The sequence below is a fragment of the Typopeltis vanoorti genome, chromosome 2, assembly GCF_054136105.1.
Source record: "Typopeltis vanoorti isolate ZY-2024b chromosome 2, IOZ_Tvanoo_1.0, whole genome shotgun sequence".
Classification (NCBI taxonomy): Eukaryota; Metazoa; Arthropoda; class Arachnida; order Uropygi; family Thelyphonidae; genus Typopeltis; species Typopeltis vanoorti.
Window position 1 is genome coordinate 146405882 of NC_143550.1, and position 26744 is coordinate 146432625.

The 26744-nt window shown below is 39.9% G+C and overlaps 1 protein-coding gene across 4 annotated transcripts in view; it reads left to right on the top strand.

The window, feature by feature from the left end:
• LOC150109505 (BMP-binding endothelial regulator protein-like) overlaps positions 1 to 26744 on the top strand; it is a 356022-nt gene that overhangs the window by 197272 nt on the left and 132006 nt on the right. For all 4 annotated transcript variants that reach the window (XM_090408745.1, XM_090408720.1, XM_090408731.1 and 1 more), the window contains exon 11: positions 4758 to 4945. In XM_090408745.1, coding sequence (XP_090264871.1) covers positions 4758 to 4945 — 188 coding nt within the window. The remainder of the gene's footprint in view (positions 1 to 4757; positions 4946 to 26744) is intronic.

Genomic DNA, 26744 nt, shown 5'->3' on the forward strand with positions numbered 1-26744 from the left:
TTATGCAGTTATTAAGAGACAACTATCTACGGCAACATGTATTGGAAAATACCAGGGGGCAGAGAGTGCTGGACCTAGTAATTGCAACTGAGAATGTAGCTGTAACGAACATGACCATGTTGCCACCAACTGGTGAGAGTGACCATAAGGTCATGACTTGGGAGGTGGCTAAAGGAGTCGAATTTACAATTAAGACAGGGTATATGTGGAATTACCGGGCTGGTAAGTATGACAAGCTTAGGTGTGTGCTTGGCTCAATGCCATGGCATGTAAAACTGCAAGGGCTGGATGTTGATGGTGCATGGGAGGTGGTTAAGAACTGTTTGCAGGAGGCAATGGTTGACTGTATACCAAGAGTCCGAATAATAAATCAGGTAGGGGTTAAATGGATGAATAACACTATTAAGCTTGAGCTGCAAAAAAAGAAACAATTGTGGAGGGAATTTAAGGAGAAGGGTGACCATCAGGTGCATGAACAGTATAAAGCTCAGGCCAGGATGGTAACAAGGGTGGTAAGAAAAGCAAAAGCAGATTACGAAAGGAAATTGGCCATGCAGGCTAAAGAGAATCCCAAACAGTTTTTTCAATATGTTGCAAGTAAAAGGAAAAATGCTCATGGTAGAATGATCTTAAAAAATGCTGAGGGTAGGGAGGTAACTGAATCAGTCGATGTTGTGGAATTACTGAGCGAGCACTTTGCAAGAGTATATCATCCAGGTGGTGGCTTTGCGGAAATGGAGGAACCAACAGCTTATACTGGAATTGTGATGAATGAGGTAGAGGTAACTAGTCTATTACAGAACCTCAATGTCAATACATCTGTGGGATTGGATGGTATACCAGCTCGTGTCGTACGTGAAGCGGCCAAAGAATTGTCAGTGCCCTTGACCATTATGTTTAATTTGAGCTTCAGGACCGGGTCAGTCCCAAGGGGGTGGAAAGAGGGGAAAATAGTTCCACTGCACAAAGGTGGTTCCAAGGCTGCTGTTGAAAATTACCGGCCAATCAGCATAACAGGAATCATTATCAAGGTCTTAGAGAAAATAGTCAAGAGGAAAATACAAGATTGAATAGAAGAAAATGGGATACTGTATCGGGGACAGCATGGTTTTGTGAAGGGTAGGTCATGCCTCAGTAACTTGCTCACGTATTATAACACAGTGACGGCTGAACTGGATAAGGGTAATGGGTTTACAGTGATTCTGCTGGACCTTGCTAAGGCCTTTGACAGGATACCACATGGAATTTAATCAGTAAATTGCAGCATATGGGAATGGACATAGGGTTGGTGAGATGGATAGGAGGGTGGTTGACGGAGAGATATCAGAGAGTGGTTTACTCAGGAGTAGAGTCCACAAGACGGCCTGTGACTAGTGGTGTACCACAAGGATCTGTTCTTGGACCACTGCTGTTTAATTTGTTCATAAATGATATAGGAAAGGATCTGAGAGGAACAGTTCATTTGTTTGCGGATGATGCGAAGTTGGGTAGGGCAATAGTGAATGCAGATGACGTCAAAATTTTGCAGGATGATTTGGATAGATTGGAGGTCTGGGCTAGGGAGAATGGATGTCAATTTAATGTGGCAAAATGTAAGGTTATGCATTTTGGGGTGAAAAGATGGGAGGCAGTTTACTGCATTGGTGGAACCGTGCTCCAGGAAATTGATGAGGCACGAGATTTAGGAGTGTTGGTGGATAAGGAATTGAAATTTAGGGGACACATTGCAAAAGTGGCCAAATCAGCTCATCAAATCACTTGGTTGCTGAAGAATACGTTGACAAGCAGGTTATTGTTCCTCTGTATCGAGCCTTGATAAGACCTCATCTCGGCTACTGTGCTCAGATTTGGTCACCTAGGTTTCTTCTTGATGGGGAGGAGGTGGAGAGGATCCAGAGGCGAGTGACCAAGATGATAGCAGGTCTGTGGAATGAACCGTATGAAAACAGGTTGAGGATTTGTGGGTTGCAAAAATTGGTTGATAGGCGGAGGAGGGGAGATATGATTGAGACATTCAAATTACTGAATGGTTTCTATAAAATTAATTCAGAAGATATTTTTGAGAACAGGGCTGGTTGTGGGAGGACTAGGGAACATCCATGGAAACTGGGCAAAAGTGTGGTTAGTAAAGGTGTTAGAGCTGGGTTCTTTACTTTTAGAGTAGTGAATGAGTGGAATGCGCTCCCTGAGTCTGTGGTGGATGCTGTGACAGTGAATGAGTTTAAGGCGAGGTATGATAGATACTGTATGAATGTCGAATAATTGTGATGAAAATGATTTGGGGCCTCCCTCGATGAGTCTAATGACTCCCTGGAGTTGCCCGTAATAATAATAATAATAATAATTACAATGTGAATCTCACACACACATGCAATTGTTAGCCTATTTCAGATATTCTGTGTTACAGTTACTGTTAATTTGCTTGCCTAACTCAGACAGTGCAATATCAGGCTTGATTTTTATTTCACTTTCCTGAGGAAGTGTACTATAATGCACATGAAACCAGTCGAGATTAAAGTGTCATAAACTAATCAGTCAACAAATAGTCTTCAAATGAATTATATCTATCTATCCCAATGGCTTTTACAGGCCTTTAAGGCCCACAACCTTCCAAGCATGCTTGGATTTCGTAACCGAAATACGAGGATAGAATGGTCACTCCTATGCCTCAAGGTATTCTTGGCTGTATCCCTGTGTGTTCAAGGGGCCGGTTTGCCTGCTTGCGGGATGAAAAACACCAGATAAACTGGCGGAAAAAACCCTACTGCCCGCGCCCAAGACCGGCTAACTTGGCTATGGCTGAGGAAGATCCTTCAGCTCCTCACGTCTCCGACGGGAATCGAACCTAGGACACTCCTTCCCCAGGCATATGGTTGCGAAGCGCAAAGCCACTAGACTAACCGCGCGGAAATGAATTATATATTGGACCTAAATGTTCAGTGATCTAACAGTTTTTGTATCAGGTACATTGTCTCCATATACACTTTGCCAATTGTTTAATTACATTGTAATGAACATTTCTACATACTACAGTAACTTATGCTCGCTACTGAGGAGTGATAATTTTCCTTCTAGTAATGCCACACTGCAATCAGCAATTTCAAGGTCTCAGAATAAACTCCTTGAGTTCCTCTTTCATATATACCAAATTACATTCATTGAGCTTTTTCCAGTTTTTTTCAGTGCTGGAATTGATATATGGGAAGTTGCAGTGGACACCATATATATATGTGTGTGTGTGTGTGTGTGTGTGTATGCCCACGTGGTTAGCCGAGTGACTATGCGCTCTGCAACCATATGCCTTTAAAAGGAGTGTCCTGCGTTCGATTCTCATCGCTGACATGAGGAGCTTAGGATCTTTCTCAGATATATCCAAGTTAGACTATCTTGAGCATGGACTGCAGGGTTTTTCTCCCCGGTTTATCTGGGGTGTTTCATCCTGTAAGCAGGCAAACCAGCTTTGAGACCTCAACACTTCTACAGACATAGGATACACCAGGAGGCATAAGGCTAACCACCTTATCCTTGAGTATGGTTGCGGGTAAATGAATAGAAAACCCTTGACACCGCAAGGTAAAAAGAGGGGAAAAGGAAGAAGAAGATATATATATATATATATATTTTTAAAAGAATTGAATGACATAAACCGAGAGTAAAGGAAAAAGGTTTAATGATATCACACAACTAGTTTCGGCTTTTTACAGCCTTCTTCAGGTGTTTTCATATAAGAAAAGAAAAAACATTAAATATTGAAGATGAAAACTGTGAACAGCACAGGAAAGTGACTATACATATTTAACGTGAAAACGTTGTATACGTATTCAAAGCTGTTCTTTCGTTGGCCAGACGGATAAGTTTATTGAATTGTGTATGGAGGAGCACAGGAAGGACATCACTTACAAGAGAACACGTGCCAGTGCTTTATCCAGCCATATCCTTTTTTCTGCCGATTCTGATGATCAAAACCATAGTCATACAATCCTTTGGGATAGATCTAACAACATTTTCTATTGCCATGAAGAATTGGAGAGAAAAATTGTTGAATCTAGAGAAATCATCCTCAACCCTGTACATTTAAATAATAATTTAAGCTACAACCTCCCAGACTGTCATTCTGCTGTGATCACATACTGTGCTCATGAGATGCTATACGCACGCACTTACCCAACAATGTGTCGAAAGAACAGCTTTGAATACGTATACAACGTTTTCACATTAAATATGTATAGTGACTTTCCTGTGCTGTTCACAGTTTTTATCTTCAATGTTTAATGTTTTTTCTTTTCTTATCTTATATGAAAACACCTGAAGAAGGCTGTAAAAAGCCAAAACTAGTCGTGTTATACTTAAACCTTTTTCCTTTACTCTCGGTTTATGTCATTCAATTCTTTTAAAAAATATGCTTAACAACCGAGTAAATCAACCTCAGCACATATGTATGTATGTATGTATGTATGTATGTATGTATGTATATATATATCTCCTTTTTCGCCGAAATCTTCTCACCAGCTAGAAAATCGAAAATGATGCTCATTTGCAATTTTCCTTACTGAATTCATGACTTTTTTTTTCTATTTGATATTATGTTTATATTTAAAGTTAATTTTGAATATTATTACTCATAAACTTGGCTACAAAGCTTTGATTGTAGATAATGTATTTGGATTGAATTTTGAAAGGGAAGATACTTGTAGTATGATTTGATTTGTTTATGATTTGTTTCAACATGTATTTCTTTTCCTCCCTGTTTTCTGTAGAAGATGGTGTTTGTACGGTGTTTGGAGATCCCCACTACCGAAGTTTCGATGGCAAAGTGTTTACCTTCCAGGGACCTTGCAGATATGTGCTTGCACAAGACTGTGGAGGAAAGTCATTTACTATTAATGTGTTAAACGATGCACGTTATTCCAGGGCTTATTCATGGACCAAGGGTGTTTCCTTGAAGGTTAATACATTTAACAAAATCCTGTTAAAATTAAATCTTATTGGTAATATCATGAATTAAAAGCTTATTATAACATTTCTCTCTCTCTCTCTCTCTCTCTCTCTCTTTATCTATCTATCTGTTTTTCTCTCACTACATAACATTTAAGTTGTACTAGAAATGACCAAAAAAAAAAAGTTGGATATAAATTTTAAAAAAAGACATTCAACAACATTAATAGTCATTCATTCATTACATGTCTTCCTCTCATCAGATTTTTTTTATTGATGCTGGAGTATCCACACTCTTTCTCCTATACAGCAACGACCTCTCTCTCTCTCTCTCTCGCTCTCTCTCTTTTTCTAACATCAACTCTTATTGATAGTTTTACTGATGATACTCTCAACTCCTCTTCTTTATTTGAGAAACCTGTAGTACTCAAACGATTCAAGCTTCGAAATCTTCTATAACCAATGTCTTTAACAGTGGCTCCTTGCACTCGAGTGAAGTGTAGTGAAGCTAGTGAATTTCAGTACTATCAAAACATTGTCTTATTATCTGGAAGAAAGATCCTACTTTACTCCCTGTTTCTTTTGATAATGTTCCAATTTCCAGTCATGATCAGTTTCTCCTTCTTGGGCTGACTTTCACATGTAACTTATTCTGGCATAAACGTATTACATCTGTGGCCTTCGAAACACTTTGTAATCTTTGTTATTTAAGACAATTCTTTGCTGCTCAACTCTTTTTAACACTTTATAAATCCCAAATCTGATCAATATGAGAAGTTTTTACATTTGTGGGTGGTGGTGGTGGTTCACCCAAAACCTCCCTAATGTTGATTTTATACACAAAAGAGGTCATTCTGGCTAATAGTTGATCCTTTTATCAAAGACTCCCTCTAGTTATTTTCTCGTAGGCATTACCGTATTATGTTTTGTTTTTTAGGTACTTTCACAGACATTGCTCCACCAAACTGGCCACTACATTTCTCCACTTCCCCTAATCATGCAAGAACATGAGTATCCACTGGTCAACACCTTATGCAGTTCAACTCCAAACATATTGAACCAACTTCTCATCTTCTTCCTTCATTCCATTTACCCCCTTTTTTTTCATACCGTTTTACACAAACTCCCCCATCCACAGCTTTTCAAGAAGCTTGTAATAGATTCCTTCATTCTGCTTAATTATTTGTCAGCACATAACACAGTTGTGTGTTACGGGCAGCTCCAAGGAGTCCTTAGACTCATCGAGGGAGGCCCAACATCATGTCAAGAACAACTATTCGATATTGACACAGTATCTATCATACTTCACCTTGAACTCATTTACAGTCATGGCACCCACAACAGACTCTGGCAGCTTATTCCACTCATTTACCACTCTCCAAGTAAAAAAACCTAACTCTAACACCCTTGCTAACCACACTCTTACCAAGCTTCCATGGATGGCCCCTAGTCCTCCCGCTACCAGTCCTATTCTCAAAAATATCTTCTGAATTAATCTTATAGAAACCCTTTAGTAATTTGAATGTCTCAATCATATCACCCCTTTTCCGCCTATCAACCAATTTCTGCAGCCCACAAATCTTCAACCTGTTTTCATAAGGTTCATTCCATAATCCTGCTATTATCTTGGTCACTCATCTCTGGATCCTCTCCACCTCCTCCCCATTGAGAAGAAAACCTGGCGCCCATATCTGGGCACAATAGTCTAGATGTAGTCTTATCAAGGCTCGATACAGAGGAATAATAACCTGTTTTGCTCGTTAAAGTTTTTTTCAGCAACCAAGTGATTTGATGAGCTAATTTTGCCACTTTTGCAATGTGTCCCCTAAACTTTAAATCCCTATCCACCAACACTCCCAAATCCCTGGCCTCGTCAATCTCCTGGAGTACAGTTCCACCAATGTGATATACTGCTGCTCATCTTTTCACCCCAAAATGCAAAACCTTACATTTTTCCACATTACATCCATTCTCCTTAGCCCAGTCCTGCAAAATTTTGACATCCTGAGCATTCACTATTGCTCTACCTAACTTTGCATCATCCGCAAACAGATGGACAGTTCCTCTCAGATCCTTTCCTATATCGTTAATGAACAAATTAAACAGTAGTGGTCCAAGAACAGAACCATGTGGCACACCACTAGTCACACCCCGTCTTTTGGACTCTACTCCTGAATAAACCACTCTCTGATATCTCTCCATAAACCACCCTCCTATTCATCTCACCAACCCTATATCCATTCTCATATGCTGCAGTTTACTGATTAGAATTCCATGTGGTATCTTATCAAAGGCTTTCGCAAGGTCCAGTAGAATCACTGTAAACCTGTTACAGTTCAACCGTCACTGTGTTATAGAACGTGAGCAAGTTACTGAGGCATGATCTACCCTTCACAAAACCATGCTGCCCTCCCATACAGTATCCCATTTTCATCTATCCAATCTTGTATTTTCTTCTTGACTATTTTCTCCAAGACCTTGATAACAATTCCTGATATGCTGATCGGCCGGTAATTTTCAACAGCAGTCATGGAACCTACCTTTATGCAGTGGAACTATTTTCCCCTCTTTCCACCCCCTTGTGACTAACCCAGACCCAAGACTCAAATTAAACAAAATGGTCAAAGGCACTGACAATTCTTTAGTTGCTTCTCGTACGACATGAGCTGGTATACCATCCAATCCTGCAGATGAATTGATATTGAGATTTTGTAATAGACTATTCACCTCCACTTCCTTCACCACAATTCCTGTATAAACTGTTGGTTCTTCCATTTCTGCAACGTCACCACCTGGATGATATACTCTTGCAAAGTGATCACTCAGAAATTCTACTATATCAACTGATTCGGTTACCTACCTACCATCGGCATTCTTTAAAATCAATCTGCCATATACATTTTTTTCTTTTACTTGTAACATATCGAAAAAACTGTTTGGGATTCTCTTTAGCCTGCATGGTTAATGTTTTTTCATAATCCGCTTATGCTTTTCTTACCACACTTGTTACCCTTCTGTCCTGGGCTTTATATTTCCTTCATGTGCATGCAGGTCACCTTTCTCCTTAAATTACCTTCACAGTTGTTTCTTTTTTTGCAGCTCAAGCTTAATGGTGTTATTCATCCATTTAATCCTTACTTGATTTATTATTCGGACTCTAGGTATACAGTCAGCCATTGCCTCTTGCAAACACCTCTTACCCGCCTCCCATGCGCTATCAACATCCAGCGTTTGCAGTTTTACATGCCATGGCACTGAACCAATCAAACTCCTAAGCTTGTCATACTTACCAGCCCGGTAATTCCACATGTACTCTGTCTTAATTGTAAATTCCACACCTTTAGTCTCCTCTGAAGTCAAGACCCTATGATCACTCTCACCAATTGATGGCAATGTGGTCATATTCGTTACAGTCAAATCCTCAGATGCAATTACTAGGTCAAGCACTCTCTGAACCCTAGTATTTTCCATTACATGCTGTCATAGATAGCTATCCCTTAATAACCGCATAAAATCCAATTCCTTCATCCCATGTGTCCTCTCCTCCCTCCAAACAATGCTACCATAGTTGAAATATCCCATAATAATTACCTTCCTTCACTCGTTTCTTCTATTTGCTTATGCATACTCTCTCCACCATCTTTTACATTAGCTGGTCTATAGCAGCACCCAATTGTATATTTTGTTTTGCTAGAATCAATCTCACACCAAATGGCCTCAAATATGCTCTTTTCTCTATCCTGCAATTCAACTTCTATTCTCCTTGGCTGCAGCTCATCAGCTATCATAAATAATACTCTTCCCCCCATTTTATTCTCCCTGTCATTCCTGAACACACTATACCCCTCACATTCAATCCCACTAGCTATATCATCTTCAGTCAGCCATGTTTCACTAATGCCAATAACCTGTGGTCTGGAAGTGCCAACCAAGGCCAAAAATTCTTCCTTCTTGTTCCTAATACTCCTAGCATTAGTAGCCCCATCCCTACCTTGATGCCTTATACTAACTATCCCATTCTGATTTGTTGTCCTTCTTATTCACTTGGGCATATTATATTCATTCATACACTCAACTGCCTCCCTAAGATCTCATATCTACTCATACCTTAATAAATCTAGTTTACCTGATTCTGCACATTCACTTCATTCAACAACACTTTTTCAAGTCTCCTTACACCGAATCCATTCAAATGCAAACCATCCATCTTATATAAATCCTTTCGCCCATCGAACTCACTCCACAAGTCCACAAATTCCACACCACTCGTCATACATAACCCACGCATAAAGTCATTCGCAATTATGGCCCTCCTTCTAAACTCTTCACTGTCATACTGCGGCAAAAGCCTAATCATTCTAACTCTCTCACTCTTTTCTTTTGCTACCTCAAACAATTCCTTCAAGTCCTCTATCATTTCCATTTTATCTCCTTTCAAATTATTCATACCTGCCACCACTATCATTTCTTTCACCCATTGCTTTTGCTCCCTAATAGACTCACTTACGTCCTTTATGGTCGCACCAGGTTGGTACGATTTTGTCAAATTCTCTACTATCACACTTCGTACTAATGAATCTCCATACAGCACTCGCTCCTTCATTTTGTTTATATTCACAATGATACTCTTATTTTTCTTATCATATTTTTTTTTATTGGGTGGTACACTCAGTAGACATTTGTGCATATGCTCCAGCTGCCACACACACACACACACACACACACACACACACACACACACACACACACACACACACACACACACAAATGTTCTATTGTGTATATGCATGTGAGGATAGAGAGAAAGAATGTGCTCTTCAAATAGACAGTAATATACAGAAGAGAAGAGATCGAAACATAAGGGGATGTAACATTATAAACACGATGAGATTTATCACTGTTGGCAGATTGGGGGCTGAGTGTTCTGTAAATTCACAAGACCAAAGGAGCAAAATAAATAAGAAATTTATTTATTTATAAGAAGAATTATTTATTATATTTATAGAAAAATTATTATAATAATACTAATAATAATAAGAAGAGTTTTTTCAGTACCCTTTACTGTCAGATAAAAAGAAGCTTACAAGTGTTAATTACTAAATCACTTAAGGAATTGAACAACGTAGATACGAATATAAATAAATTATACTTTAATAAATATTTCTGATATTTCGGCAATGTCACGTTGCCATCTTCAAAAGGAACTTACAAAAAAGGCACGTGCACGTAGGCACTACAAAACAGTGACTGAGAATGAAGTGATGAAGCTATTGTTCTCCTAAAAGTCCTGATGGTGCCTTCTAGCGGGCTAAGTAGATGTTCTTGGCTGTTGGGCTCAAGGTCTGCTGATGTAAACTTCCCAAATTTGGGGCAGTCGCATACAACAAAATTTGTTGAGGTTTGGAGAGTTTCTTAGGGCTGAGGCTCATTCCATAAATAGTCTTTTGAATTTGTATTTGCTATGGTGTATTACTGTAGCTTTCTTCCACCATATTTTGTGGCGTGTATCCAGAGCATGGCCTGCAAGACCAGAATGGCTGTACTTGTGAAAACGGATATAGTCCTTGTGTTCAGAAATCCTGATATTTGCTGTCCTGCCTGTTTGGCCATAGGACAGTTTACAGCTGCAAGGGACCTGGTATACATCAGGTAGGTCTAGGGGAAGTGGTTGGTCTTTACTCCAACATACTCACATAATGGTCAGCTTTGACGTCTCTTCCTTATTCACAAATGTCCCACTCAAGGAAACTTTAGAGCTAATCCAAGCTAAATTTTCTCCCAATATCTCAGCCCTATTTCAGTTTACAATGAACTCAGGCTATTTTATTTGGCAGGGAAAATTCTACAAACAAATAGAGAGGACAGCCATGGTGTCACCACTCTCCCAACCCTTGGCCAATTTCTTTATGGAGACCTTTGAAGGAAAAGCCCTACCTCTGCCCCACAAAAACCAACCATATGGCTTCGCTACGTTGATGATGTGTTCGCTATTTGGCCACATGGCTCTGATACACTCCTCTCCTTCTTAACGCACTTAAATAACCAACTCCCCAGAATCAAGTTCACCCTGGAAAAAGAGGAAAATAACAGCCTCCCTTTCCTAGACACACTAGTTACCTGCCAGCCTGATGGAACCTTGGTTTTTTCAGTTTATAGAAAACACCCATACAGGTAGGTACATTCACCAATGATCCCGCCCCCCACACACACACAACGATATGAAGTGGTGAAAACACTATACAACAGGGCTAAACTAATCTGTTCTAATGACATGGCCCTAAACACTGAACTAAATCACATCTCACATCCTCAACACTTTCTCAGCCAATGGCTACCCCCCTCAGAAAAATCCAAAAAATGATAAAACCTACAAACCACAACCCCCCCCCCCCCTCCACAGCAAGGATTACTCTAAATCCATCACCATTCCCTACATCCGAGGCACCTCGGAAAAAATTACCAAAATCTTAAAAAAACAGACCATACAGAAAATTGGCATCCCTTATCCGCTCTACTAAAGACCAACCACTTCCTCTAGACCTACCTGATGTATACCAGGTCCCTTGCAGCTGTAAACTGTCCTACTTTGGCCAAACAGGCAGGCAGCAAATATCAGGATTTCTGAACACAAGGACTATATCCGTTTTCACAAGTACAGCCATTCTGGTCTTGCAGACCATGCTCTGGATACACGCCACAAAATACGGTAGAAGAAAGCTACAGTAATACACCATAGCAAATACAAATTCGAAAGACTATTTATGGAATCAGCCTCAGCCCTAAGAAACTGTCCAAACCTCAACAAATTTGGTTGTATGCGACTGCCCCAAATTTGGGAAGCTTACATCAGTAGACCTTCAGCCCAGCGGCCAAGAACACCTACTTAGCCCACTAGAAGGCACCATCAGGACTTTTAGGAGAACAATAGCTTCATCACTTCATTCTCAGTCACTGTTTTGTAGTGCCTACGTGCATGTGCCTTTTTTGTAAGTTCCTTTTGAAGATGGCAACGTGACGTTGCCGAAATATCGGAAATATTTATTAAAGTATAATTTAATTTATGTTCGTATCTACGTTGTTCAATTCCTTAAGTGATTTAGTAATGCATAACCAATGTATAAGTCTGTCTATGAGAATTACAAGTGTTAAATTGGCACTGGTCTTAAAATGACTGTCTCCTGGATTTTTGGTATGTTAATATAGCTGTATTGAGCTGTATAAGTTGTCCAAGTTTGTCATCAGAAACAAAGAGGTAGAATTTTTTGCCTTGCTCTATATGTTGGGACCTCAGATTGTAGGCATTTATGAGACCTGGCTGTCAGAATTGGACATACTAACTGGTATCGAATATAAAGAGTACAGTATTTTTAGGAAGGATAGACAGGATAGGAGAAGAGGGGTTTGCTGTTAATGATATCGGATGACTTGAATCCAGTTAGTGCTAGAACTATGATTGTAGTACTATCATAGTACTACAATTTGAATTTGAATCCATCTGGTGTGAGGTGGACCAACTGAGGAGTATACTGAGTTCAGTGGAATGGTATCTTTTGATGGATGGGAAGAATATCGACAGTGCATAAGAAGCATTTAAAAAATACTTCAATGATGCAATATCAGAATGTGTCCTGAGAGTTCGAAGAATAAATAGGATAGGAGAAATGGATGTCTTATTAAGCAAAAGATTCATAAGAAATGGATGATGTGGAAGGAATACCGTCTGCATAAGGATGATGTCGGTTGTGGCTTCTGGCCACAACCGACATCATCCTTATGCAGGCCAGAAGAGTGCTCAAGCTAAAGACAAACCACAAGAATTCTATTTATATGCTGTGAGTAAAAGAAAGGATGAATATGAAAGAATAGATGTTCTAAATGCAGATGGTGTGAGAGTGACAGATGCAGAAGAGGTTATTCAACTAATGAATGCCCATTATACTAAAAGCTATCTACCTGGTATATTCAACATTAAGTTCACTGTAACCTCTTCACTAAATTAAGAAACTCAGGTGTATGAAGAGGAGGTATTAGAGCTGTTGTACAAACTGAATAAGAATTCAGGAAAAGGAACTGATGGGATATCAGCACAGGTACTAAAAGAGTGTTCAGCTGAAATGGCTATTCGTTTGACTAGACTATATAATTTGAGTCTCAGAACAGGGAAGATTCTGCAGGAATGGAAAGCATGTATGGTAATCCCTCTGCACAAGGGTGGAGCAAAGACCAATGTCTCCAACTATTGACCAATCAGTATCTCAGGAATGGATGAAGATTTTGGAAAAATTGATTAGGGCGTGCATTCAGAAATGGGTTGATAGTCAATCTACTTTGCACTGACCAGCATGGGTTTACTAAGGGAAGGTCATGTTTTAGCACCTTCTATAATAATGTTACTGATGAACTAGACAAGAGGAATGGATACACTGTGATACTTTTGGATTTTGCTAACGCTTTTGACAGAATACAGCATGGAAGACTGTTGCATAAATTGGAGAATATGGGTTTGGATAATAAAATATTAGCGTTGTTAGGAGGATGGCTGACTGACAGATATCAAAAAGTGATATACGGGGGATGTGAGTTTGCAAGATTTAAGGTAACTATTGGTGTACCACCAGGATCAGTGCTTGGGCCACTGTTATTCATTCTGTACATTAATTGCCAGCCTGGTTGGCCGAGTGGTTAGCATATCCGCTCTCCAGCTAAAAGGCTATGGGTTCAAATCCCACCGTGGGAATGGATGTTTTGATTGTCTGTGAAAATAGTAGTGGTAGTGGTTGGCAGTAGACAGCGTTGGTGTAGTTGCGGCTCGTTGTAGTTGGTGGATTGAGTGGTGGAGATAGAGCTGTAGAGTAGGTGTCCTCCCTCGATGAGCCCTTGAACTCCCAGAGGTGTCAAGTAATAATATTAATAATAATGATATTGGGAAGGATTTGACAGGTGACATACAGTTATTTGCTGATGATGCAATGATAGGTAGGGTAATCAGGAATGCTGCTGATATTCAATACTTGCAGAATTATTTGAATAGGCTGGAATTGTGGGTATGGGAAAATGGATGTAGTTCAATGTCAATAAATGATTAGATATCCAATGTAAATTATGCTGGAAGAAACTGATCAGGCTAGGGATCTTGGAGTGTTAGTAGATAGCAAGTTGAAGATCAGGGGCCATGTAGCAAAGATTGCAAATACAACTCAAAAGATAATTGCAATGCCTTGAAACAAACTTTAACATGTAAAGATGAGGATGCCATTTTGCCTCTTTACAAGGCCTTGATAAGACCTCACTTGGACTAGTGTGTGCAGGTCTGGTCTCTTAGTTTCCGTTCTGATTCTGATACAGTGGAGAAAGCGCAAAGGAGAGTGTAAAAAATTATATCAGGATTCTGGAATACTGATTATGAAGACAGATTGAGAATTTGTAGACTGCAGACACTAGCAAACAGAAGAAAGAGATGTGATATGATTGAGACTTACGAACTTCTGAAAGGGTCATACTGGATTTCAGTTGATGTTGAGTTTCCCCACCCTCCATTAAATGAAGGATGGGGAAAGTTCAAGAGGACATCCTTGGAAGCTGAGAATGAATGCCTCTAAGAAGTGGGTGAGGGCTAGATTTTTCTCTCATAGGGTGATACCAAAATCCTATATAAATTCTAATTAATTAACATGTGAGGATAAGGAGGTGGTTGTGTCACTGTATAAAGCACTGGTCATACCACACAGGCTTTTGTACTCAAATCCATCAACAAAGGCCAATGGAAACATTGGAGAGGGTCCAGAGATGAGTGACTAAGACAATATCAGGACTATGGAATGATGGCTATGGAGAGTGGGTGAAGGAACGTGGAATGTAGAGTTTGTTGGATAGGAGGAAAAGAGATGATACGATAGACATTTGTTAGTGAAGTTAGTGAAGGAATTTTATCAGATTAATCCAGAGGGGATTATAAATTGATTAGAAGGTGAGAGGGGAAGAACCAGAAGCCATCCCTGAAAGTTATGTAAGGGTGTGGTGAAGAAAAATGTGAGGAGTAGATTTTTTATGTGGAGAATTGTGAGTGAATGGAACGCATTACCGGAATATGTTGTTAATGCAGAACGTGTTAAGTTTTTAAGATTCAGTATGATAAATATGTTGTCAGCTGAATGAACCTCCTACAGTGAGTCTGCAGACTCCATGGAAGGTGTAATAATAATAGTAATAAAAGTAGCAAATAGTCTTATGACTGCCTTTACACCATACAAGAAATTAGCATCCCTTATCTACTTTCCTAAAGCCCAGCCACAATCTTTGGATTTATTTACCTGGAATCTACTAAGTACCTTGCAACTGCAACCTTTCTTGCTATGGCCAAACAGGCAGGACAACCGACAACAGGATTTCAGAGTACCAAAACTTTATCTGATTCCACCACTATTGCTGCTCAGAATTAGCTTTAAATCATGCCTTGGATACATGATGCCACAAGATCCATTGACAAAAGACCAATGTTTAATGCACCCATATTTGTTGAGGTTAGGATAGTTTAAACTACCTCTTATCTGGGAAACTATCATCTACAGACAATTAGCTCAATGACCAAGACACTCAAACTCAGAGGTGGTGCAGTTTAGGACTATAGGTGTCTGTATGTTTCAGTTTTTCAGTCTCACTTACTATGTAGTGCCTGCATGCATGTATCAGTACCAGCATATAGTTCCTCTGGTGATGTTGGTTTAACTTTGGCAAAATACTGGAAGTAATAATTAAATCTGCTTGGTTATTATACCTTTATGTTGTAATTTCCTGAAACAACAAAATTTCTAAGTTGTATTACAGCAAACAGAAGATCTGCCAACATCCATCTGGAAGAGCATAAGAAACACACCCACAGTTATTCTAGTGGGCCATGCCATAGACATCCTACACAGAATCAAATAGTGATGGGGGGCAGGGGAAATTCTACTAAGCTTCACGGCACCAAGCACAAACATGAGATTTTCTTTTTTGGAATCAGCAGTATATCATAAAAAACAACCCAACCTCAAGTAACCAAGGCTGTCTGCTTGCACCTAGTGAAAACAAACCCACTTAGGACTTTAGACATTCAATCTGATAACTTCCACTTTGTTTGTTGTATTATTTGTGTGCAATTATTACAATTTTTTTATTGCATTCTAATGACATCCCTTGTACAGAAATGAAATATTAAACCAATGTTTAATTCATTCCTAGTGCGCTTTATTCCATTCTATTAAACAAAAAAATGAACTCAATTGAATGAAGTTTAATGAAGCTTTGTTCAATTAAACCTAAATCACAAATGAAAAATTTTTTGCTTACTCTGAAAGCTTGCATTATTCTGACTCACAGTCTTTTATATTTAATTTTATAATAGATCAAGAACTTTGACAAGATTTATTTAAGAGCTCTGCCTCTTTGAGGTGCGGCCTATTTTCAAATAAGGATATTTAGTATTCTCAGCAAGAATTTCCACTGTAAAAAATACCTTCCTAGTTCAGAGAAATGCCAACTAGATCCACTAAATAGTAGATGATCTTTATCATTCAGTGAAACACCATCACACCACCTTGTTTATTGGAGGCCAAAAGTGACTGGCATGCTTGATCTCCTAGAACAGGAATTGACCTCATCCCCCCCCCTCCACTCTCTCCTGTGTGTTTGTTCTGGTCAGATTTGTACTTTAAGGTGGCTGTCAGATAGCGCACAAGACCAAATTTGATGGCAATGCATGCCAGATTATGCCTCGAGAGGGGGATGTGCAAGGGGGACAGCAGTGTTGAGGCCACATTATGGTATGAAGAGTGGTACCTTCCTGTATGGGCAACATATCTGAAAGTGTGTCTGTTCTCAGTAAAAAGCAGTTAAAAACAACTTCCCTCAAAGAATCCTTCCAAAAATTTGGAAGGATTCCACTTCATCAACATTTGCAGCATAAATACCTAATTTAAATGATGTGCACTACCTACACATATCAAAAACTGAAAAACTGTTCTCTTTTAACAACTACAGTCCACTTTAACTTTACAGAAAGAGATCATACAGAATATAACTTGGACAGTTAAGTCCAAATTTCATTCTTTATGATTTCTCCCATGATAAGTGTGGCACATGTAATTTTTTTGTGGTTTCATATTCTTTGCCAGAGAATGCCAGATTTTAAATTTCAATGTTTGACCTTCTCTGGATAAGGTTTCCTTGCCTCAATAGGTATGGCTTCCTTATTTCTGAACACTCAAATCTCTTTGATTTACCTTTGACTACTATTATTTGCAGTTCAACTATCCAAACCAAGAAATCATCTTTATTGGTTACTTTAATGTCCCAAACTCCATCTAGCTCTCTTTTTCCATTTCTGCTGACCAAGCTGGAAAAGAAGTTGAAGTATTGGCTGTAATAATTTAAAACAAATTTAAATCTTTTCTTAATCAATTATTATTATTATTATAATTATTACGACACCTGCAGGGAGTCCATAGACTCATCGAGGGAGGCACCTACTCTACAACTCTCTGTCTCCACTACTCAATCCACCAACTACAACGAACTGCAACTACACCAACGGCAGCTACCGCCCACCACCACCACCACTAGTAATTTCACAGACGATTACAAACATCCATGCCCACAGCAGGATTCGAACCTGCAGCCTTTTGGCTGGAGAGTGGATATGCTAACCACTCAGCCAACCAGACCGGCAATTGCTTTGGCCTATTCTAGGTAAGCTGTAGAGATCACCTCTCTTCTCAATAAGTCTGACCATAATTTTGTACAACTTTCAACTCTATTAGAAAGTCCTTCCCTTAGCCATACTCAACTTTATGTCCTTTGACATTACAACATCACAACAACACCAAGTGAGAAGTTCTCTGAGGAAACGTCTGTTTCTCTTTTCCATGATCTGACTACTGTTTCCTATAGATCTGGATACTTGCTTTAATTGAGTTACAGAAAACATCCAATTGGGATGAGTGTCTTCATTCTCCACTTCATTCAAAATTCCTGTCCAAATCCAAGTTGTGGTTTTCCAAGAGCTGTGCTATGGCAGTCTGAGAAGGAGAAAAATTTAAATAATAATAATAATAATACAGCATATTGCATGTGGCCCCCAGACAAATCTCTATCTTCATTTTCAGTCTAAAATGAAAACTCCTAATTATTAACAAATGTTAACAAATCTAAGTCTGACTCATGGAGACTTGGGCTATGAGGGCTAATGAAGTACAAGATAAGGCATTTCCAACACTACCTGCTCATGGTGTTCTCCTGCCTTCACAAATAAGCCTCAATGGAATAACTGATCCAATATTCAAAGGAAATGCTGATTACATGCCAGTCAAACAGCACATCTGTTATCAGTCTTGCTTTGATTTGGCTTGTGATGAATCAGGGACTCATTTATTGCTTGTGAGACTCACACAAGTAGAAATTGGACAGGCATACTGGAAATGAACCCTGGACTGAGAAAGGATATTATTATTATTATTATTATTTCACACCTCCAGGGAGTCCAAAGACTCATCGAGGGAGGGCACTTACTCTACAACTGTCTCCACCACTCAATCCACCAACTACAATGAAACGCAACTACACCAACGCCATCTGTCGTCCACCAGTAGTATTTTCACAGATGATCACAACATCCATGCCCACGGCGGGATTTGAACCTGCAGATATGAAACACAAAAGGAGAGAAAAATACAATCAAAATATCAGATTTTTTTTTAATATAGGGTGTTAGAGTAATAGCACATAAAAATGAAGAGTTAGAGAAATTACTAAAGCAATATACCAAATTACTAAAAATTATTAAATTATTAAAAATTACTAAAGCAAAATTATTATTATTATTATTATTATTATTATTATTATTATTCAGGCCTCCAAGGAGTCAAAAGACTCATCGAGGGAGGTCCTTCCTAAGACATAAAGTCTGTCAAGACTCATCGAGGGGAGGTCCCCCCCTGAGAAACACAAAGTTTATCATACCACTCTTTAAAGTCACTGACCGTTCTCGCTCCCACCACTCCATCAGGCAATGCATTCCACGGCTCAACCACCCTCCACACAAAGAAACCACTCCTTACCCTCTTGCTCACAGTTTCCTTTCGTAACTTCCAGGGATGGCCTCTTGTCATCACTCCTTCCCGCTGATCAACCAAGCGAAAGAACTCCCCAGTGTCAACCCTGTAACCACCTCTCAACAGTTTAAAAGTCTCAATCATATCACCTCTCCTTCTTCTATCCGCCAAACTCTGCAGTCCACATTCTCTCAGCCGATCCTCATAACTATCATTGTACAGTCCTGAAACCATTTTTGTCATCCGTCTTTGTATCCTTTCCACAGTTAATTTATCCCCTTCAAATCCTGGGGACCAAATCTGAGAACAATAGTCCAAGTGTGGTCTGATCAGAGACTTATACAGGGTGTTCGGGATAAATTTGACATATTTATAATTAATTATATTTTTCCGTAAGTTACATGTATTAACACACACTTCTCTTCATTTAAAAGTTTGGACCCTTCTTCATTCATATACAAGATGTCAGAAAGGATGGATAGCTGGAACCCACCTGAATCATGGAAGAGAATAACTTGTATCATGATGATTCGTGCCCGCCATCAAAATAAGGATATTACGACTGCTGCCCAATGCTCCCTGAATACAGTAAAAACAATCAGGCATGAACTAGAGACTTGCAATGGTGACTACGAGGATGTAGCAAGAAGAAAGATCCCTAGCAGACGATCTGATTGCGTTCGTACAGCAGAATTCCTCGCAAATCTGCAGGAACAGGTGTTGAAGAACCCTGGCATTGGAATTCGGGCTTTGTTCGTGGAGTTGCTAACTGTAGTCAAGCCCTGGATAACAAGGGTAGCCAATGGTAGGCTGTATGTATGGCAGCAGGATTCGGCCCCTTGCCACACCTCTGGGAAAAGTCAAAAATGGTTGTCTGAAAATTTCTACGACTTCACCAGTCCAAATGTTTGGCCTCCAAACTCCCCAGACCTTAACCCCATGGATTATTTTGTATGGGGCGCAGTTGAAAAAGACACCAATCGCACTTCCAGTAATACAAAAGCCCAGTTAATGGATAAAATTAAAACAGTTTTTGCGGCCCTTCCCAGGGAGACTGTAGCATCAGCTTGTTCGAGGTTCCGAAGCAGAATTGAAGCTGTGATCGATGCTAATGGTGGTTATTTTGAGTAAATCTTGTTGATAGTATTGTAATTAACTCTGCCTGTAATGTTTTTTTGTCAATTCATTAAATTTAATAGATACAAAGAAGATTTTCTTTTTCCTTACGAAACTGTCAAATTTATCCCGAACACCCTGTACAATGGAATGATAACCCTCTTATCTCTGCAGGTCAGTGTCCTTCTCATAATAGCAGCATTCCTCTGTGTTACCATCACTACCTTTGCAATATGTCCCCTAAACTTCAGGTTTCTATCAATCATCAACCCCAGATCTCTTGTCTCCCCTACTTCCTCCAGTATAACTCCTCCCATAGAGTATGCAGCATCCCATCGATGTTTCCCAAAACTCAAGACCTTACATTTTGCTGCATTAAACTGACACCCCCATTCATTTGCCCATCTATCTAGCTTATTTAAATCCTCTTGCAGGGCTACCACATCTGCGCTATTACTAATAATCCTTCCCAGCTTCGCATCATCCGCAAACAACTGAATATCCTCCTGCAATCCACTGGCTATGTCATTGATATAAAGGTTAAACAATATAGGTCCTAGTACTGAGCCCTGTGGGACCCCACTTGTAACCCTCTGCCTCCTGGAAACTGCTCCACCATACACAACTCTCTGATACCTATCAGACAGCCAATCCTGAATCCAGTTGACCAATCTGACATCCAGACCCATGTGCTGCAACTTAAATATCAGCTTATCATGTGGCACCCTGTCAAATGCCTTCGCCAAGTCTAAGAAAATTGCAGTATATGCCTTTCCCTCATCTAATGCTCTTGTAACTTTATTATAAAAGGCTAGCATATTGCTAAAACAAGAGCGTCCTTTCACAAATCCATGTTGATTCTCACAGATAACATTACCCTCATCTGCCCAATGCTGTACACGGTCCCTCACTACTTTCTCCAAGATCTTAACAACTACTGATGACACACAGACTGGCCTATAATTAGACACTTCCAGTCTGTTACCACCCTTATGCAATGGCACTATCTTACCTTCCTTCCATTCCCTGGGCACCTTTGCCAAAGCCAGACTTTCATTGTAAAGCCACGTTAAAGGTATTGTCAATTCACTAGCACATTCTCTCAAAACTCGTGGCGAAATACCATCCAGTCCCACAGCTTTACTGACATCCAGAGTACTCAGTATCTGAAACACACTCTCCTCCTGTACCTCCAGACCTCGTACCAGTCCTATCCCTCTAGCATTAAAACTGACTCCTCTAGGATGAAATACTCCAATAAAGTGTTCATTGAACAATTCCACTATGTCCTCTGCATCAGTCACTCTATTCCCATTTTTATCCCACAATATCATTCTTCCACAGTCATTTCTCCTCCTACTGGCCACATAGCTAAAAAATTCCCTAGGATTTTCTTTGGATCTTAGGGCCAATCTCCTCTCATATTCCAGTTTCGCTTTCCTTACCACACGAGTCACTCTTCTGGCCTGTGTCTTATATTCTTCACCCATCCTCTCTTCACCTGTCTCCTTATATCTCTTCCATAGCCTCTTTTTCGCATGCAGTTCCTGTTTAATGTTGTTTGTCATCCACTTTACTCCAAATTGCGCCCTCTTCTTCACTCGTGGTATACAACTTACCATTGCTGATAACAAATATTCTTTCACAATTTCCCACGCACTGGTGATATCCCGGCCGTCCAATTCCTCCCTCCATGAAACTTCCCGAAGTTGATGTCTAAGACTATTATAATCACCTGCCTTATAATTCCACATAAGTTCCCGTCTCTTTGATACTCCTGCATGTCTATTCATTTTCCATGTCAACACCATATGGTCACTCTCTCCAACTGGTGGGAGAGACGTCAACTCAGTTATTATCAACTCTTCTGATGCTATAACCAAATCCAAAATTTTTGAACCTCTTGTTCCCTCTGTTACATGTTGCCTAAGACATTTGTCCCTCAAGAATTCTAGAAATTCCATTCCCCTATTGTTACATGCATGTTCCTCTCTCCAATTTATACTACTGAAGTTAAAATCTCCCATAACAATCATTCTTCTTGCACTTGCCAAACTTAGCTGTCTAAACATCTCCTGGTCCCCATCCTCTGTGCTCCTGGGTCTGTAGCAACACCCCACTAAATATCCTGTCTTGCCTACCTCTAGCTCACACCATACGCTCTCAAAATCATTTGTCTCACTTCCTTCCAAATTCTCCACTCTTAGAGGACATAGGTCATCACTTATCATAAGCAGCACCCCACCACCACGCTTTCCCCTCCTATCCTGACGAAAAATGCTATACCCAGCGACTTCTATTCCTGTTTTTATATCCTCTTCTGTCAACCACGTCTCAGTGATCGCAATAATTTTTGGCCAGGCTGATGCTATCTGCGCCACCAATTCCTCTCCCTTATTCTGGATACTCCTGGCATTAGTATACAGCATATAAATGCCATTGTTTCTATACCCAGCCTGATCCCTTCTAGACTCCACTGGGCTCAGTGTTACCTGACATTGTCTCCCTTCTCCCAAGTATCCATTCCCACAAGAGGCCACCCCTGCTATCATCCTCCCTGGGACACACTGACTCGTTCAGAACAGCAATCTCTCCAGATGCCTACGACCTTCCTCATTCAAATGTAAACGGTCTCTCGCATACAACTCCTCTCTTTCCTCAAACGCACTCCAAGCATCCACATATACCAGTCCTCTCTTGTCACACATTCTCGCTATTATGCCATTCAATATCACCGCTCTTCTGCTCAGCTCATCATTATCATACCTAGGCAACACGCACACTATTTTTCCTCTCTCTGTCTTCTTCCGTGCAGTCTCAAGCAAAAATCTCATATCTCTCGCTGCCTGACTTACATTACCACTCAAGTCATTCGTTCCTACCATCACAATCATCTCATCCACCCTTTCACCTCTCTTAATTGCCATAGCCACCCTTTCTATTGTTCCTCCTGGCAAACACTCCTCACGCATCCTATCTTGAACACCACGGATCATTGAGTCGCCATACATTATACCTCTTACCATTCCCTCGCTCCTATTGTTTCCATTCTCTCCTCTTCTTTCATTCCCATACCTCTCTCTTCTACTGTTTCCATTCTCTCCTCTTCTAGCACTCCCATACATCTCTCTCATTCCCTCTCTCCTACTGTTTCCATTTTCTCCACTTCTAACACTTCCATATCCCTCTCTCATTCTGTCTCTCCTACTACTGTTTCCATCCTCTCGTCTTCTAGCATTCCCATACCTGTCTCTCATTCCATCTCTCCTACCGTTTCCATTCTCTCCTCTTCTAGCACTTCCATATCTCTCTCTCATTCCGTCTCTCCTACTGTTTCCATCCTCTCGTCTGCTAGCATTCCCATACCTCTCTCTCATTCCCTCTCTTCTACTGTTTCCATTCTCTCCTCTTCTAGCACCCCCATACCTCTCACTCATACTCCTTAAATTCTCTCTCTCTCCTACTCTGATTTGCCTTGCATTTATCTCTTCCATTCTCCTAATCTTATCTTTCATACTTCTGCTCTCATTCACTAGACATTCCACCTCCTCTTTCAACTCATCTATCTCCCTCTGCAGGTCAGTCACTCTTAATCTAAATTCACTCTCCCATACAAAACCATCTCCTAAACTTCCACAGTCACTCACACCTTCCACACTATCAACTATTATTTTCTCATTCGCTCCTATCATACTACTTGTCTTCCTATTCTCCGTTCCTGGAGCAACAAAGTCGGATATTGATATATCTAATGTATTTATTTCCTCCAACTGCCTACATTTGGCGCACATATGCTCTCCACTCTCTTTAACAAGCCACATATGTAATTCCCGAGAAGCATACATGCCGCAAGTACTGCATGCCACAAAGTCCTTTATGATATTGCTAATAATTGAGTTTTTAAATGGTGGAGGACTTGGCGTTACGCCACTTGCGACTGCTGCTGAATCCACCATCATTCCTTACTGCCGAGTAGCGTAATCTTTAATAATTATTCAATTAATAAATAAGAGGGAAAAAAAGTACAAACATCAGAACATTTAAAGTACTAAATATAATTAAATAAACGAAATATAACTAAATACAGTAACTTAGCTTCGTTTTGTCTTCCACCGTTACGCGTTCGATTCCGACGGTACCAACATATATTGTATCGCGACAGCAACTAACTTCCAAAAAAACAACCACTGAAGTACACTCGTATTCAGAGAAACAATTTAGCACTCAAAAACGTAGAAATACGGGGGAAAAAGCGGACTATTCACCGATTAAAAATCACTTTCTTCTGCACAGCTCAAATTCACTGCCACGTGCTCTCTAAATAGCTCTCTAAAAACTCGCTAAATAGCTTCCTAACAGAAACAACAACAAAAAAATGGAATTAAAGAATGAAGTGATTACATTCGAATAATATAGTGGAGTTCAGAAAGCTGAAAAAGCAAAATCAAGAACTATACTGATAACATCTAAAGACTATAAAAATAAAATACTAGTACTAATTATTATGATTATTAATACTATTCAGGACCTCAATGGAGTCACAAACTTCATTGTAAGAGGCACATCTTAGATAACACAAATTCTATCATACCATTCCTTAAAGCTGTACATTGACTGCATGTTCAGCACCCTATCAGGTAATGCATTGCATGGTCCAGTCATCCTCCATGCAAAAAGCCACTTCTCACCCTCTTATCACCTCTTTTTTGCAACTTCCAAGGATTCCTGCAAAGCCATCTTGTTCCAAGGATGGTCTCCTTTTCTTGTTCCTTCCCTTTGTAAATGTCTTAGTCATGTTTCCCCTTCATCTTCTGTCCACCAGACTATAATTTGCAAGCCCTCACTCTAGCCTCATAACTGACATTGTATACCACTGATATGATTTTTCTTATCCATCTCCATACCCTTCCCAAGGTTAATTTCTAATACCCTTCCCAAGGTAATGGTAGGCACAATAATCCCATTATGATCAGACTGCACTGAGACAATGGAATCAGCATTCCTCTCAGTATTACAGCAATGTCTGGGTTACCTTCATCACACTGATGATATATTGGAGAGAGAGCACTCGTGAGACAAGCTTGGCGGACGTGTGTATGAAGAGCTCCGGATTGAGATAAGTTATTCTTGGAATAATTAAGTATATATGAGTATTTGTTTGAGTAAGAGTTGCTGTAAAAGTTATGTGCTACCATTATTATTAGTGTGGGGGATTTTATTTTGCTTAAACTTAATTACGAATTCGTTGTTATTATTAGACTTTAGAGTGGTAACTGGCAGAGGAAACATGGCAGCGGCTTTGTCATTCCATGACTTTAACTTAGACTTCAGTCATTTCATTAAGTGTGTGGTGTGCTATATGTATTCTTTCGATTACATAAATGATTTGTGGATGTTTAGGGTGAACGGAATGAGGGTGTGTGCGAAGTGTGACCTGAACGAGGAATTGATGAATGCTAACATGAAATTGATGACAGAAAGTGTTAGTAGCGAGAATGTCGGGGGGTAAATGAGTGCACATTCATAAGAGAAGGATGATGTGAAAAAGAGGCAAAAAAAGGTTAAAAAATCAGTAAAAAAGAAAACGAGTGATCTGAAAACTGTAACGAATGTTAAAAAGGACAAAAGTGAGGCGAGAGTGGCTGAAGGGAATGAAATTGAGAGAATGAATGAAACCGGAAATGGTATTACACAGGAATCGAAAGTGGAAAAAATCGAAAGAATGAATGATCGCTAAAGTTGGATGCATGTTGGACCGAAAGTACGGAAACACAGAAGGATGAATGAGAGTGAAAGTGAGAAGAGGGGGATAGAAAGTTAGAAAAATTAAATGATAGAGAGAATGTGATGCGAGATTTGGAAGTTGACTTGGATTGGATGAGGCAGGAGATAAAATGGATGCAGAATGAAATTAAGAAAATTCGGCTAAAAACTATTAAAACAAATCTTTGAAAGAGTTAATGAAAGATGAGTGAGTGGTATTGTATGGCGACTCCATTATTAAAAGTGTGCTGGATTATAGGATGCATAAGGTATGTTTTCCAGGTGGTAAAATGAGTAGAGTGATTGAGGCATTGGATATGAGGAGGGAGAGAGCAAAGGAGTTGATGATGGTTTTAATAGGAACGAATGATTTGACAGCGGACAAAGAGCATGTCAGAATGGATATCAGGAGGCTGCTTAGAAGGATAAAAGAGAATAGTGTGACAGGAAGGGTAGTGAGCATGTTGCATAGGTATGATTGTGGTGAGATGAGGCAGAGAGCAAGGATTATGAATGATATGCTGGCTGAAATGTGTGAGGAGATGGGAGTACAGTTTGTTAATGGGTGAAATGAGTTTGAGGGACGAAGAGAGCTGTATGGGAGTGATGGACTGCATTTGAGTGGTTATGGTGTGAGTCGCTTGGAGAGATTGCTACTGGAAGGTAGAGAAATGAATAGAGAGAATGTATCAGGAAGTGATGTGGAAGAGTAGGAGAGTAAGACAGGAGAGATTGAAGAGGTGGTTATGAATGGGGAAGTGAGTGGTATGAGTATAGAAAATGAGAGAAAGGGTGTGCAAGAGGAGCAGGGAAACAGGGAGGCTAATGGTGGACAGGGGGTAC